Below are 12,586 nucleotides of genomic sequence, written 5' to 3' on the forward strand. Positions count from 1 at the left end.
CTTGGGGCCCGGCCCCCCCCCCCCCAGCCACTCACAGCCCATGTGGGCTGCCTGTGCCTGCTCAGGAGAGCCCTGCATGGGCTGCAAGCAACTGCACCAGGGAGTCCTGGCTACAGGGCGGAGGATGGGCTGCTTTTCCCAGGGCCCCTTCCCTGCCCTCCCCCCCCTTACCTGAGTTTCCAGCGCCAGTGCACCCACATGGTCCAAAGCCAGAAGACCCTGCTGAGGCTTCTGGCTGGGGGGATGGGCCCTGCTGTTGTGGGAGCCTGCCGGGCTTCCCCTGGGTCCTACTGCCCCTGGTTCCTGTCATTTTTGACAGGAAGCAAAAACAGATAAATATTAATTTTCTAAATTTTTTAGGGACCCTGTGGGCTGGATAGAATGCCCTCGTGGGCCACATCCGGCCTGCGGGCCATATTTTGCCCATCCCTCCATTACAATGTTCCCCACCAGAAGCCGGTTGGGTGGATGGGTGGATTGGGGAGGGAAGGAGGGAGGCAGGCAGCCTGCACCCCTTCCTGGTTACTGAACATGTCCCAGCAGGAAGACGGCTGGGTAAAGGGAAGGGGGGCAGGCATGGTCCCAAAGGGGCCCCCTCAGGTGGGGATGCATGGCCCAACTCAGCTGACTGGCTGAGTAAGGCCATGCTAATATCCGTTACATAGTAACTTTTGAACTTTTCCTGGCCACAAAGGTTAGGGAGGGAGGCAGACTGGCAGGCAGGTGCTGTTTTACAATATTTTATATTGTAAAAGGTGCTGGGGAGGAAAATCCCCACTTCTGTTATACTACTTTCTGTTATCCTTATTGACTTAAAATCTTTCTTCCTTCCGCAAGTCAGAGAAGAAATTCAAGGAGACAGAAGCCTCCAGGAGACAGAGTGGTGGCTGGGTGTCAGAAGACATGTACCCCAGTCCAAATTCACTGGGACATGGCCAGTAACCAGGAGGAGGACGAGAAGACTATGAAATGGGCCTGAAGACTTGTTTTCTGTCTTTGTCCCAGTCAGAAGAAAACAACTCTTACCATGCTCGAGCTAATGCTTGGGCCAAAGCCATTGAAGAAAACAGGATGGCTTGACCAGCAACCAAGAAGAAAGCCTCTGCATTTGTGGACAGCAAACATCCTCTAATTATAATTTCATAATACGCTCATTAGCAAACAGGGCCAGCAACCAGGAGGAGGGCTAGAATAATATGAAATGGATCTGCAAAACTTGTGCAACTCTTACCATACTCGAGCTGATGCTTGGGCCAAAGCCTGCGAAGAAAGCCTCCGCAATTCAAGTAGTACACAGAAGAGAAATCTCAGCAGTACTTGTGGCCAGCAACCAGGAAGAGGGAGAGAATAATATGAAATGGACCTGCAGAACTTGTGCAATATTCAAGTAGACAGAAGAGAAGCCCTAGAAATACTAGTGGCCATAAACAATTCAAACATTACAATGTGTAAAGGCAATTCATAATTCTTAATAATGTACGTATTTACTTTAGTATGCATTCATTGCACATTTCTTTACATGCTTATTTACAGCAACAATTGCCTGATAGTAGGCTAGTGAGGGGACTGTCACTTGATGAACGTAAGTCCCCCCAATGATACGCTTTATACTGTGTAGTGTCTATTGCAAAATAGCCTCCGTTGCATTCGTGGCCTGGCCAGCAACCTATGAAGCGGGTGAGAAGAAAGTCTTGCCCTCCTCCTGGCACAACACCAGGCTCAGAATTCAGTACTTTTCCCCAAGACTGAAGGCCCAGCCATGGGAATAGAGGGACCTAGGGACAAGCTTGCCCCTTATTATGGCCAGTAAGCAGGAGGTGGGCATTCCCGCCCCCGCCCCCGCCCCCCCGCCATGAGGAAAGAGCCAGGGGCGGAACCTAGTTTCGTAGTATCTATCCAACCTCCTCTTGAAGAACCCCAAGGTAGGGGAGAGCACCACCTCCCTTGGGAGCCCGTTCCAGAGCCTGGAAGCCCTAACCGTAAAGTAATGCCTCCTGATATCAAGCCTGAACCTGCTCTCAATCAATTTGTGGTCATTATTCCTTGTCATCTCAGGTGGTGCCCAGGGGAACAGAGCCTCACCTATTTTCTGCTGGTCCCCTCTGGTGAGTTTATAGATGGCCACCAGATCCCCTCTGTCTTCTCTTGTGGAGGATGAATAGATTCAGGCCTTTTAGTCTATCTTTGTAGGGCCTTGCCTGTTGTCCCCTGACCATGAGAGTGGCCCTCCTCTGGACCCTCTCAAGCTTAGCCACATTCTTCTTGAAGTGCGGCACCCAGAACTGGACACAGTACTCCAATTGCAGCCTCACCAGCGCTGCATAGAGGGGAAGGATCACCTCCCTGGACCTGCTTGTGATACATCTGTAGATGCACGACAACGTGCGGTTAGCCTTACTGACTGCTTCCTCGCATTGGTGGCTCGTGTCCATCTTGGAGTCAACAATGACTCCAAGATCTTTCAGCCACTGTATTGTTGAGAAGGGTGTTCCCTAGCCTATAGGTATGTTGCAGGTTCCTTCTCCCTAGATGAAGCACCTTGCACTTGTCAATATTGAATTCCATTCTATTCTCATCCGCCTACCTCTGCAACCTGTCTAGGTCTAGTTGGATTCTGTCCCTCCCCTCCAGTGTGCCCACTTCTCCCCACATCTTTATGTCATCAGCGAATTTGGACAGCGTGCTTTCCATGCCCACCTCCAAGTCACTGATAAAGATGTTGAACAGCACAGCCCTGAGGTGCAAGCCCTGGGGAACTCCACTGCCCACATCCCTCCAGGTGGAAAATGACCCATCCGCCACTACTCTCTGGCTGCGACAATCGAGTCAATTTGCCACCCATCTGACTGTGTAGGCATCAATGCCTCAGTCACCTAGTTTTTTTTATGAGAATGGGGTGAGAAACAGTGTCAAAGGCCTTCTTGAAGTCCAGGTGGATGACATCCACCTCAATGCCCACATCCAAGGACTTTGTGACCTAGTCAGAAAAAGAAACAAGGTTAGTCAAGCAGGATCTGCCCGCAATGAACCCATGTTGGTTGCCCCTGAGCATTACCTCCCATGCTGGGCCCCCGCAGATGTGTTCCTTGATAATTTACTCAAACATCTTCCTAAGGACCGAGGTGAGACTAACTGGCCTATAGTTACCCGGATCCTCCTTTCTCCCCTTCTTGTAAATGGGGATCATGTTGGCCTTTTTCCAGTCCTCTGGGACATGGCCTGAGCACCACAAGCGCTCATACAGCCATGCCAGGGGCCCTGCTATTACTTCCGCCAATTCCCTCAGTACCCTCAGTTGAAAAGCATCCAAACCTGCTGATTTATACATGTCCAGCCCCTCCAAGACTTCCCTAACTAGACCGTCCATGACCCTAGGCATGGTGTCATGTTCCCTGAGCCTGTCCATAATCCTAGCAGGGAAGTTGTCCCAGTCCCTGCTCAGAAATATGGAGGCAAAGAACTCACTGAAGAGATCAGCTTTTTCCTTTGCTGCAATCACCAGATTGCCAAGCCTGTCCTGTAGGGGCCCCACATTGCCTGGTACCTTCTTCTTATTCCCTATATATTTGAAAAAGGACTTTTTGTTATCCTTCATTTTGGTTGCCAGCCCTAGTTCCATCTGTGCCTTGACCTTCCTAACCACCTCCCTGCAATTATGAACAACGGAAGTGTAATCCTCCTTGGCGATTGCCCCTTGCTTTCACTGATTGTATGCCACCTTTTTTGCCCTGGATGCCTTTACTGAGCCAAGGGGGCTTTTTCATAGAATCATAGAAGTAGGGTCAGAAGGGACCTTGTAGATCTTCAAGTCCGACCCCCTGCCTGGGCAGGAGGGAAACTGGGCTCAAGTGACCCCAGCCAGGTAGGCATCGAGCCGCTTCTTATAGACCCCCAGGGTAGGAGCCAGCACCACTTCCCTTGGAAGTTGGTTCCAGATCCTAGCCGCCCTGACTGTGAAGTAGTTCCTATGGATGTCTAATCTAAACCTACTCTCCAACAACTTGTGGCCGTTATTCCTTGTTATCCTGGGGGGTGCTAGGGGAAACAAGGTCTCCCCCAAACCCTTCTGGTCCCCCCTAGTGCATTTATAGACGGTCACAAGGTCCCCCCTCAGCCTTCTCTTGTGAAGGCTGAACAGGTTCAGGTCCTGTAGCCTCTTATTGTAGGGTCTGCCCTGCTGTCCCTGGATCATGCGGGTTGCCCTCCTCTGGACCCTCTCAATGTTGTCCACATCCCTCTTGAAGTGCGGTGCCCAAAACTGGACACAGGACTCCAGCTGCAGCCTGACCAGTGTTGCATAGAAGGGGAGGATCACCTCCTTGGCCCTACTTAAGATGCACCTGTGGGTCTGGTTAGCCCTGCTGACCGTGACCTCGCATTGTCGGCCCATGTTCATCTTGGAGTCAATGATGACTCCAAAATCCCTTTCTGCCTCTGCGCTCTCAAGAAGGGAGTTTCCCATCTTATAAGTGTGCTGCCGGTTACTACTGCCCCCTTTGGTTTGTGTTGGGACTGACTCCTTCTGAGCACGAAGGATTGGTTCCTTAAGGAACAACCACCTGTCCTGGGCTCTCATCTCATTGAAGCTCTGAGTCCCCAATGTTTTACTAATCCCTTAGCTCATTGAAGTTGGCCCTCCTGAAGTCAAGAACTTTTGCCTTACTGCTTGTTTTCACATAATCACCTGCATTATGCTCACTATCTGCTTTCTCATCATAAGGAATTGAACTGTAATTATAAGTCTATATAACATAAGTGTATTATATATTGGCTATATATATATATATATATATATGGTGGAGGCCCAGGATGTATGTGTTGGGTGCCCAGGATGTGTGCTATGCGTGCTGCAAAAGGCAGTTGAGGGGGAAGGGGTGGTGATAAGGCAGATCTACCTGCTTTGAAATGCTGGGATAAGGAATTGACCATTAATAAATAATCATTAATATTACTATTACTACAAACTTATTAATATATTACTATTGGAACTAAAGTATTATTGACTCCTATTATTAGGATTACCTGTTATAATATTATAAGTCTATATAAGTCAGGATGAAAGTCAACTATAATTATAATGCATAATAGTTCATTTGTTGATAGAATCCTGAAGGAAGTATTGTCATCCTCTTCATCTTCTCTTTCTGCCTCTTGTCACACCAACAGGGATTGATCAGCCTGCGGCCAGCAGTGGAAGGGGATCTAAAAACCAGAGGGAGGGAGGATAGAAAGAACATAGGAATTTGTACTGGTGCCTTTTGTGCACCTTGCGTACCTTCCTTCACACCCATAAAATTCCAGGAGGCCCGTTTACAATAAATTTGAACTAACCAGAGATGACCCTATCAGGATGCAGGGCAGTGGCGTGTGGTGGGTGGGGTGGCCGCCCTGGGTGCAGACACAAAGGGGGCACCATTGGCAGGTGCCTGGGGGCACCACCAGTCCATGCCACTCGCCCCCTCTCCTCCCCACCGCTGCAGAAGGCAGCTTGTCTGGGGCACATGGGAGTGAGGGCAGCTGCACCCTGGGCTTGGCCCCTGGGTTCTGGAGACCCATGGTAGGTGACTGGTGCAGGGCCTTGGGCAAATAAGCACCCCTGTGCAGAACTGATCCTGCGTGCTGCTGCCATGGCAGGGGGTGGGGAGGGAGGAGAGGGGAGTTGGCAAGCATGTGGATGCAAGGCCGGCGGCAACGCTGAGGAGTCACCCCGTCTGCTCCGCCTGTCTCCGCAGGGCCCCCAAAGTACTGTGCCCAGGTCGGTTGTTTCTATTTGTGCCCCCCTAGAGATGACCCTGCCACCCTCAGGGGACAGACAAGTGTCAGGTGTCACTTACCAAAGGTGGTGTGTAGCACATTGCCATGTCCTCTTTTGAGTCGCAGAGGTGCAGGCATCAAATAGCACTCGAAGCTTCATTGCACCCCACATGATAAGCCTGAAATCTTCTCGAACCCTGGATTCGCATTGCTGTGCCCCCCAGGGGCAAGTTTCATGACTGGGATGAGTCCTTCTCTGCCCCCACTGTGCTGTTGTCCCTCACTGCCTCAAACCTCCATTACTGATACAGCGAACACACACCCCAACCTCTGCTCCCCCAATTTATAGTCCTTCAGTGGGGCAAGCCCTTCCCACCAGGAGCCTCGTTTTGGTGTGGAAAAAAAAACAACAGACAGTCTGGTGCTGGGCTGGAAAAGAGTGCAAAAAGAATTTCATAGATTTCATAGGCATTAGGGCTGGAAGGGACCTCGGAAGATCATCGAGTCCAGCCCCCTGCCCAAAGGGCAGGAAGTCAGCTGGGGTCATAGGATCCCAGCAAGATAAGCATCCAGTTTCATCTTGAAGGTGTTCAATGAAGGCGCTTGAACCACCTCCGGTGGCAGGCTGTTCCAGACCTTGGGGGCTCAGACAGTAAAGAAGTTCTTCCTTATGTCCAGCCTGAAACGATCTTGAAGTAGTTTGTGACCATTCGACCTCGTCATCCCTTGGGGCACTCTGGTGAACAAACGTTCCCCCAGATACTGGTGGTCACTCCTGATAAACTTGCAGGTGGCCATCAGATCACCCCTGAGCCTGCGCTTTTTCAGGCTAAAGAGCCCCAGGGCTCTCAGCCTGTCATCGTAGGGTCTGCTTCCCTGACCTCTGATCATGCGCGTGGCTCTTCTCTGGACTCTCTCAAGCTTCTCCACATCCTTTTTGAATTGTGGAGCCCAAAACTGGACACAGTACTCCAGCTGCGGCCTCACTAAGGCCGGTGGAAAAGTTTGCAAAATCCCTGGGTTTGTGTGCAAGCAAAGCAAGTCTTAAATCCGATGCTGCCCCCACACCCACAGCCTTGCTTTGGTGTTCCAAAATAAAGGAGACAGTGCCTAGCACTTGGCTGGAAAAGAGCATGAAAAGAATACTTAAAGAGCACATTTTCAAAGTTTCCATCTAAGGAAAATGCAAAGGTTGTGAAGAGTGAGCCAAAGAGCCTGGAAAAGCATGAGCCTCTGTGGGTGACTTTGCAAAGTGGCTGGTGGCTTGCCAAAAAGCAAGCCAGGCTGCTGGGGGGGGACACCATTTCCCTTCTCCCTACTAAGGGAGGTGAAATCAGAAGCAGCATGGCCTCAAAAATGACTGAAGAGTGAGTGCTGCCTTTGCAAAATGCTGGTGTGCAGGGCAGCTCTTGTGTGTTGCAACCCACCCAGGCAGACCCTGTTTACCTCTGGAGCCCTGTTGTGTACCTGTGCAAGACAGACTGCCAACCCTTCCCCACTGACACCATGCAACAAGTGGCAGGAAAAATGAACAGAGAAATGAACCCAAACAATGAACGAAATCCACCTTTGTAACCAAGCAGTGTAAGGGTAGATATGGAGGCAGACACAGGAAGCCAGGAAACCATGAGGTTTTACTGTTTGCAACACACTATTTATTATAAGCAGTTACTTGTGCTTCTTTGCCTTCATCCCACCATGACCATGAACCGCCCCTGTCTCCCTGAAATGCAGGGGTGCCCTCCTGGCCCTGGTGGCAGTTGTACAGCCATCCTGTGACCCCACTGAGTTAGGGGGAACAGGCTCAGCTGTAATTCTCCATTCAGGTTTTCCTGCAGAGGCAAGCCAAGTGGACCAACTTTTCCCTTTTGGGTGTGGTACCCATTTATTTATGAGGTAGTTCTGCACACTCTGAAAGGCATCATTGAAATTGTCCTGTGACCTCTGTAATTCAACATGGGACTCATTGGCCATATCTTTCAAATTCCACACGGTGTCTCTCTTCCTTGAGGATGGCATCATCCTTACGCAGTGACTCAAGGAGTTTGTCCTGCCAGGCATCTGCGCATGCCACTCTGGCTAGTGAGGACTACGCCAAAACCTCGAGTGCAGTTTCGCAGGACCATCTCTGCTTGCTGTGAAAATCTCTGCAGCGCTCTGTTGTATTGCTAGCAGGGGGCCCATGGCCTGGGGGTGGCCAAGCAGCCATGGGTCATGGTGGCCGATAAACAGAGAAAAAAGCAGTGGTTGCCTTCCCCGCAAGAGGAGGGAAGTATATACCCCCACCCCCACCATGCAGTGCACAAAATGCTGGCAGGCACCAAAACAGACCCCACAACAGTGGGGTACCACTCATACTGCCTAAAACTTACAAGTACCCACTTTGGAAACAGGCCCACGGTTGCCACTGCCCATGCTAGCTGCAAAAAATTAATAAAACAAATAATTAGTTCGGCATCTGTTACATTACAAGCTAGCAAACCCATTATGCACCACCACCGAAAGAACATGGCAACCCACCTACAGCAACACATTAATTTCTCCCCTTCCTTCCTGGGCCCCAAACCCAGCATGAACCCAGGAATGGCCTGGCAGTAGCAAGAGGCACGCTACAAGCTACTTACCAGGTCCAGCATGTTCTTGGGTCTTGGTAGCGGTAGATGATGTACCGGCAGTATGGGTTTCTTCCTGACCCTCCATCTCCTCTGCTTTATCATCTGTGCTACTCCATGGAACAGAGGGGCTAAGTGGCAATAAGTGTATGGTGACCGACAGTTCTTCCTGCCATTCATGGTCATCAGGGAGCGGTCTGCGTAGAGCTGAGACATGCTCATGGTTTCACCCTCAGGAGGGGCTGCTGCTACCTCCTCCTGCCCAAACCCAGTGCTGAAAGTCTCCATACCTGGGTTGTCACCCGCATCCTTGGAGAGAATGATGGACAGCTTATCGTAGAAGGGAGCAATTGTGCGACTAGCCCCATAACAAGAGTTCACATCTTTGGCTCGGTAAAACTCTGATCTTAGGGACTTCATCTTGCACCAGACCTGGGTCCAGTCACAATTGTGGCCTCGCACCTGCATGCCTTTTGCAAACTCAACATAAACAGGCTTATTCTTTCTACTTTCCAGCCTGTCTATGAGCCTTTGCTCTGACCAAATGTTGATCAAGTCCTCCAGTTCTTCTCGGGTCCAGTTGGGTTCACGGGCATTTGGAGGTATCAGCCTCCTGGGCCGTCAACTCCATACTGCTGACCTTGGCTTTCCAAGACATGGCGAATCAGTTCATGGTCAACAGCACAAGCAATTTGTGAAAGGGGGCTAGCAGATTTTGGGAGAAGGGGTGCCTTTATACTCTGGCTGTGCTTGCATGATGGTCTGGGAAAGTTTCAAGGACTGTAAAGTCATTACCTGTATGTATCAAAGCACCCAAAGGTGAAGAAGCACCAAGTTTACCAACAAAGACCTGGTGATGGGGTAAATAAGGCCATTGTATTTTGGGATGGCTCCTCAATGGCCCAGAATGTTGCAAAAAAGCAATACCTACCTGCCTGCTTCTGCAAAATAATTTTATTGCAGAAGCGCAGCCTGTTTTCCCTGAAGCGGCAAAAGTTTTGAGCAGCCTAACAGGAGATACGCTCAAGGAAAGGATGGTCAAGCAGTCCTTGTGCGATTGTCTGGCAGGATATATTGCTGACAACAGCACCTACGAGTGCTTTGTTCTCTCTCTTGGTTATGTTACAATAAATTCATTTACACTTTAAACCTGTGTCTGTATACAAGGGCTTGTGGTGTTGCAGACAGGGGGCAGAGGGGAGGATGGTCAGGGCAGGGAAGAGGAAATGTAGACTGGGCTATGGGTTTGCTGCTTCCAGACTGTCAGTGGTTTGGGGGAGGGGGGCATTATGCACCATCACCTACATCTGAAGAGCACCCCCCACCCCACCATGGTGGCGAGAAGATTAACTATAGCTCTTGGCAGGCTAGGCGGGTGGGGGACCGAGCCAAACAGCAACCCACATTTTCAAAAACATTTATAAAACATTTCACAACACACCTCCAAAAGCTGTACGTTGCACTACACAGATTGACAGCGGAACCTGGGCAGGGAATGGGAGGGTTCCAATGGGAGCCCCCACTGGAAACTGTATGAAGATCAATGAGCTTAGGAATGCTGGGAAATGTAGTCCAAAAACCACCAGGAAAAAAAAAAAAAAAAAAGGTTGAAGAGGTCGCCATCTCGGTGCCACCACTAACCTCAATCAACAGCAACCGCCAATCAACAGGGTGGCAACAAACACCCACCCGCTACTCTAAACCCTGAACATTTTATGATATCATAGCAGTTACATAGTAAATAAAAGAAAAAGCACATATATTTGTATATGGCAGGATGGGAAAGGAAAGGAATGGGAGGGGAAGATTCATATGGCTTGTCTTTGGAATGGGAATTGCAATGGGGTCTTTGGGATTGCATACTAACGGAGAGAGACCAGACCAACAAGTGACAAGGTTTTTGGGGTGACTGTGCCCAGGTGAGACTGCCAGTGAGAGGCTGGGGGTGGGGACAGGAAAGGCCAGTTTACATGTACCTCCTGCTGTAATACATTAGGAAAGACATTATGGGGGGTAGATTGGTATTTGACTCCCCTTACTGAAATCTTCAGGGAATGACACAGGAGACTTAACTCACTTAAAAGCATTGTGTTGTGTGAACACGAATGCCGTGTTGTGCAAACACAAACATGCTGCACAAAAAAAGCGCTAGGTTAAAATCTTCAGGCACTCGACATTAATGCCCGTGTCATCTACACATGGCCTAAATCTTCACACTCTAGGCTCAATCTATACCCATAAATTTCTCTCATATCTATATAGAGGACACTTGGGTCACTCAGATCACAACCAAAAACTGGCTTCTGAAAAGAGATGATGAGAGCTCATTTATACTGCCTCTGTGGCAAACTGCCACTGAAAAGCACCCCTTTTCACTTGCTTCTGCTTCATACATACTAATGCCTAGAACTTAGGCAGCGTAGCCAGTTTAGCTCAGCACTGAGCACACCACCTTTGGTGTGCCTCCCAGAAGGCACTCAGGACCAAGCCAAACCAAATGCTGCCAAATTTCCAAGCTTTGGTGCATACCCATGGAGCAGCAGGAAGTGGGCATGGCATGTTTCTCAGACCTGCCAGGCTTGCTAAGGACACCATGTAGACTTGTCCTAAGAAAGTGATTTTTTTTCCCAGAAGAAAACTATTAGGGTGACAGCGTTTAAATCTTGGGGAGCATTGGATCTGCAGCTGAATAAAAGGCTATGACCTGTGGCCTAGCAAGCTGCTAACTTCAAGGCAGAATGGTATGTTAAAAGTTACATTGCAAGATGCCTAGGCAAGCATTTTCCTAACAATATAGTAATGTTGTAAGATATATAGTTCATTGTGTAAGAAGAACAGGATGCAGACCACCAGCTATCATTAGAAGATAAAGCAGATTTTGCTTATGAATGCTTATGCCAGCCATTTGCTTATGCTAAGTAGCCATCTTAACTGTGTCAACCATTTTCAAGCGAGTCTGTGTAAGTCTGTATGCTGTGAATGAGATGAAGTCTTAGGAATGTGGAGATGGTACAAATGGGACTGAAAAACAGACCGGAATGTGAAAGACAACATGTAACTGGTAAGAGAATCCAAGATAAACATATGCATAAGGTGAATGGTGATTGGTAAATAAGCCTCCAGAAGCTTTCAGGCTTTGGTCAAAGTCTGCCCAAGTGAACAAAAGAAGCAGTGGTCAGGGTCTTAGACATACACTCATAGCAAAAAGACATGTAAATAAGTGAAATACACAGGCAATTCCATGCTAATGAAACAAACAGCAAACAGAGGCGGAGCTTAAAATGGGAAGGACTAAAGGTGGAACAAAGAAGGGACAAAGGTGGGGTAAATGTTAATGAGCATAAACCAAGGTGTATGAATATGGAAAAAACAAATGTACATGGCAGCTCCCTGGTTTGTTGGAAGTTTATCCAAAGCTGTCTCCATTTTGAATAAAGCACACGAGCAATGTGTCCAGGTGATGCGTGATGGCATTGATTCATTGTCTACCTAGTAGTTGGGCATCGCATGGAGTCGAGGTCTAACAAAAACAATAGTCACAAGGGCTTATTTTATACCAAGGGTGCTCAACCCGTAGCTTACAGGCCAAATCCAGCCCTGGCCCCAATGCAGGGCCACACAGGGATCTCCTCACAAAGTGATAAATACTCGCAAAGATATCCAGCTGCCAGGGCTACGGACCCGGGGTCACAGTCCCCTGCCCCTGCTCCTCCCTGCTGCAGTCTCCCTGCCACCATGTGCACCCCCGGGGGCAGGGGAACTCACACCCCCACCCCCAGATCTGTATGCAGGCCAGGTGCAGGCTGTGGGCTCCGGCTCCCACCCTGCTTCCCTCCCCCAGGGCCTCCACAGCCTGACAGGCACAACCCAATGCAGCAGGGAGCAGCAGGGACACACAGGGATCTCCTCACTGCTGCAAGCTCCACGCTGCCCTGGCAGCCTCCTGCGCATACCTCTGCTTTGAGGGGTGCGCAGCTTTTCCACGCAGCTGAGCCACTTCCTGCTGCCCTGGGTGCTGCCCACCACGCTGCAGAGACCCTGGGGGAGGGAAGCAAGGCAGCAGACAACAGCAGGCATGCGCAGAGAAGCTGCTCACTCTGTGAGCTCCACGCTGCCGTGGCAACGCACCTCCTGCACATGGGGCTGTGCCCCTCAAAGCAGTAGCACGCACAGAGGACACATCACCAGGGCAACACAGAGCTCACAGAGATGAGGAAATC

The 12,586-nt window shown here is 49.8% G+C and overlaps 1 protein-coding gene across 1 annotated transcript in view; it reads right to left on the reverse strand.

Moving 5' to 3' along the window:
• LOC102368550 (phosphatidate cytidylyltransferase 1) overlaps nt 1-8,899 on the reverse strand; it is a 73,704-nt gene extending 64,805 nt beyond the window's left edge. The window contains exon 1 of the mRNA XM_025215012.1: nt 8,379-8,899. Coding sequence (XP_025070797.1) covers nt 8,379-8,834 — 456 coding nt within the window. The 5' untranslated portion in view covers nt 8,835-8,899. The remainder of the gene's footprint in view (nt 1-8,378) is intronic.
• Between the last annotated feature and the right edge of the window lie 3,687 nt (nt 8,900-12,586).

Source organism: Alligator sinensis, unplaced genomic scaffold, assembly GCF_000455745.1.
Source record: "Alligator sinensis unplaced genomic scaffold, ASM45574v1 scaffold1142_1, whole genome shotgun sequence".
In the NCBI taxonomy this organism is placed as follows: domain Eukaryota; kingdom Metazoa; phylum Chordata; order Crocodylia; family Alligatoridae; genus Alligator; species Alligator sinensis.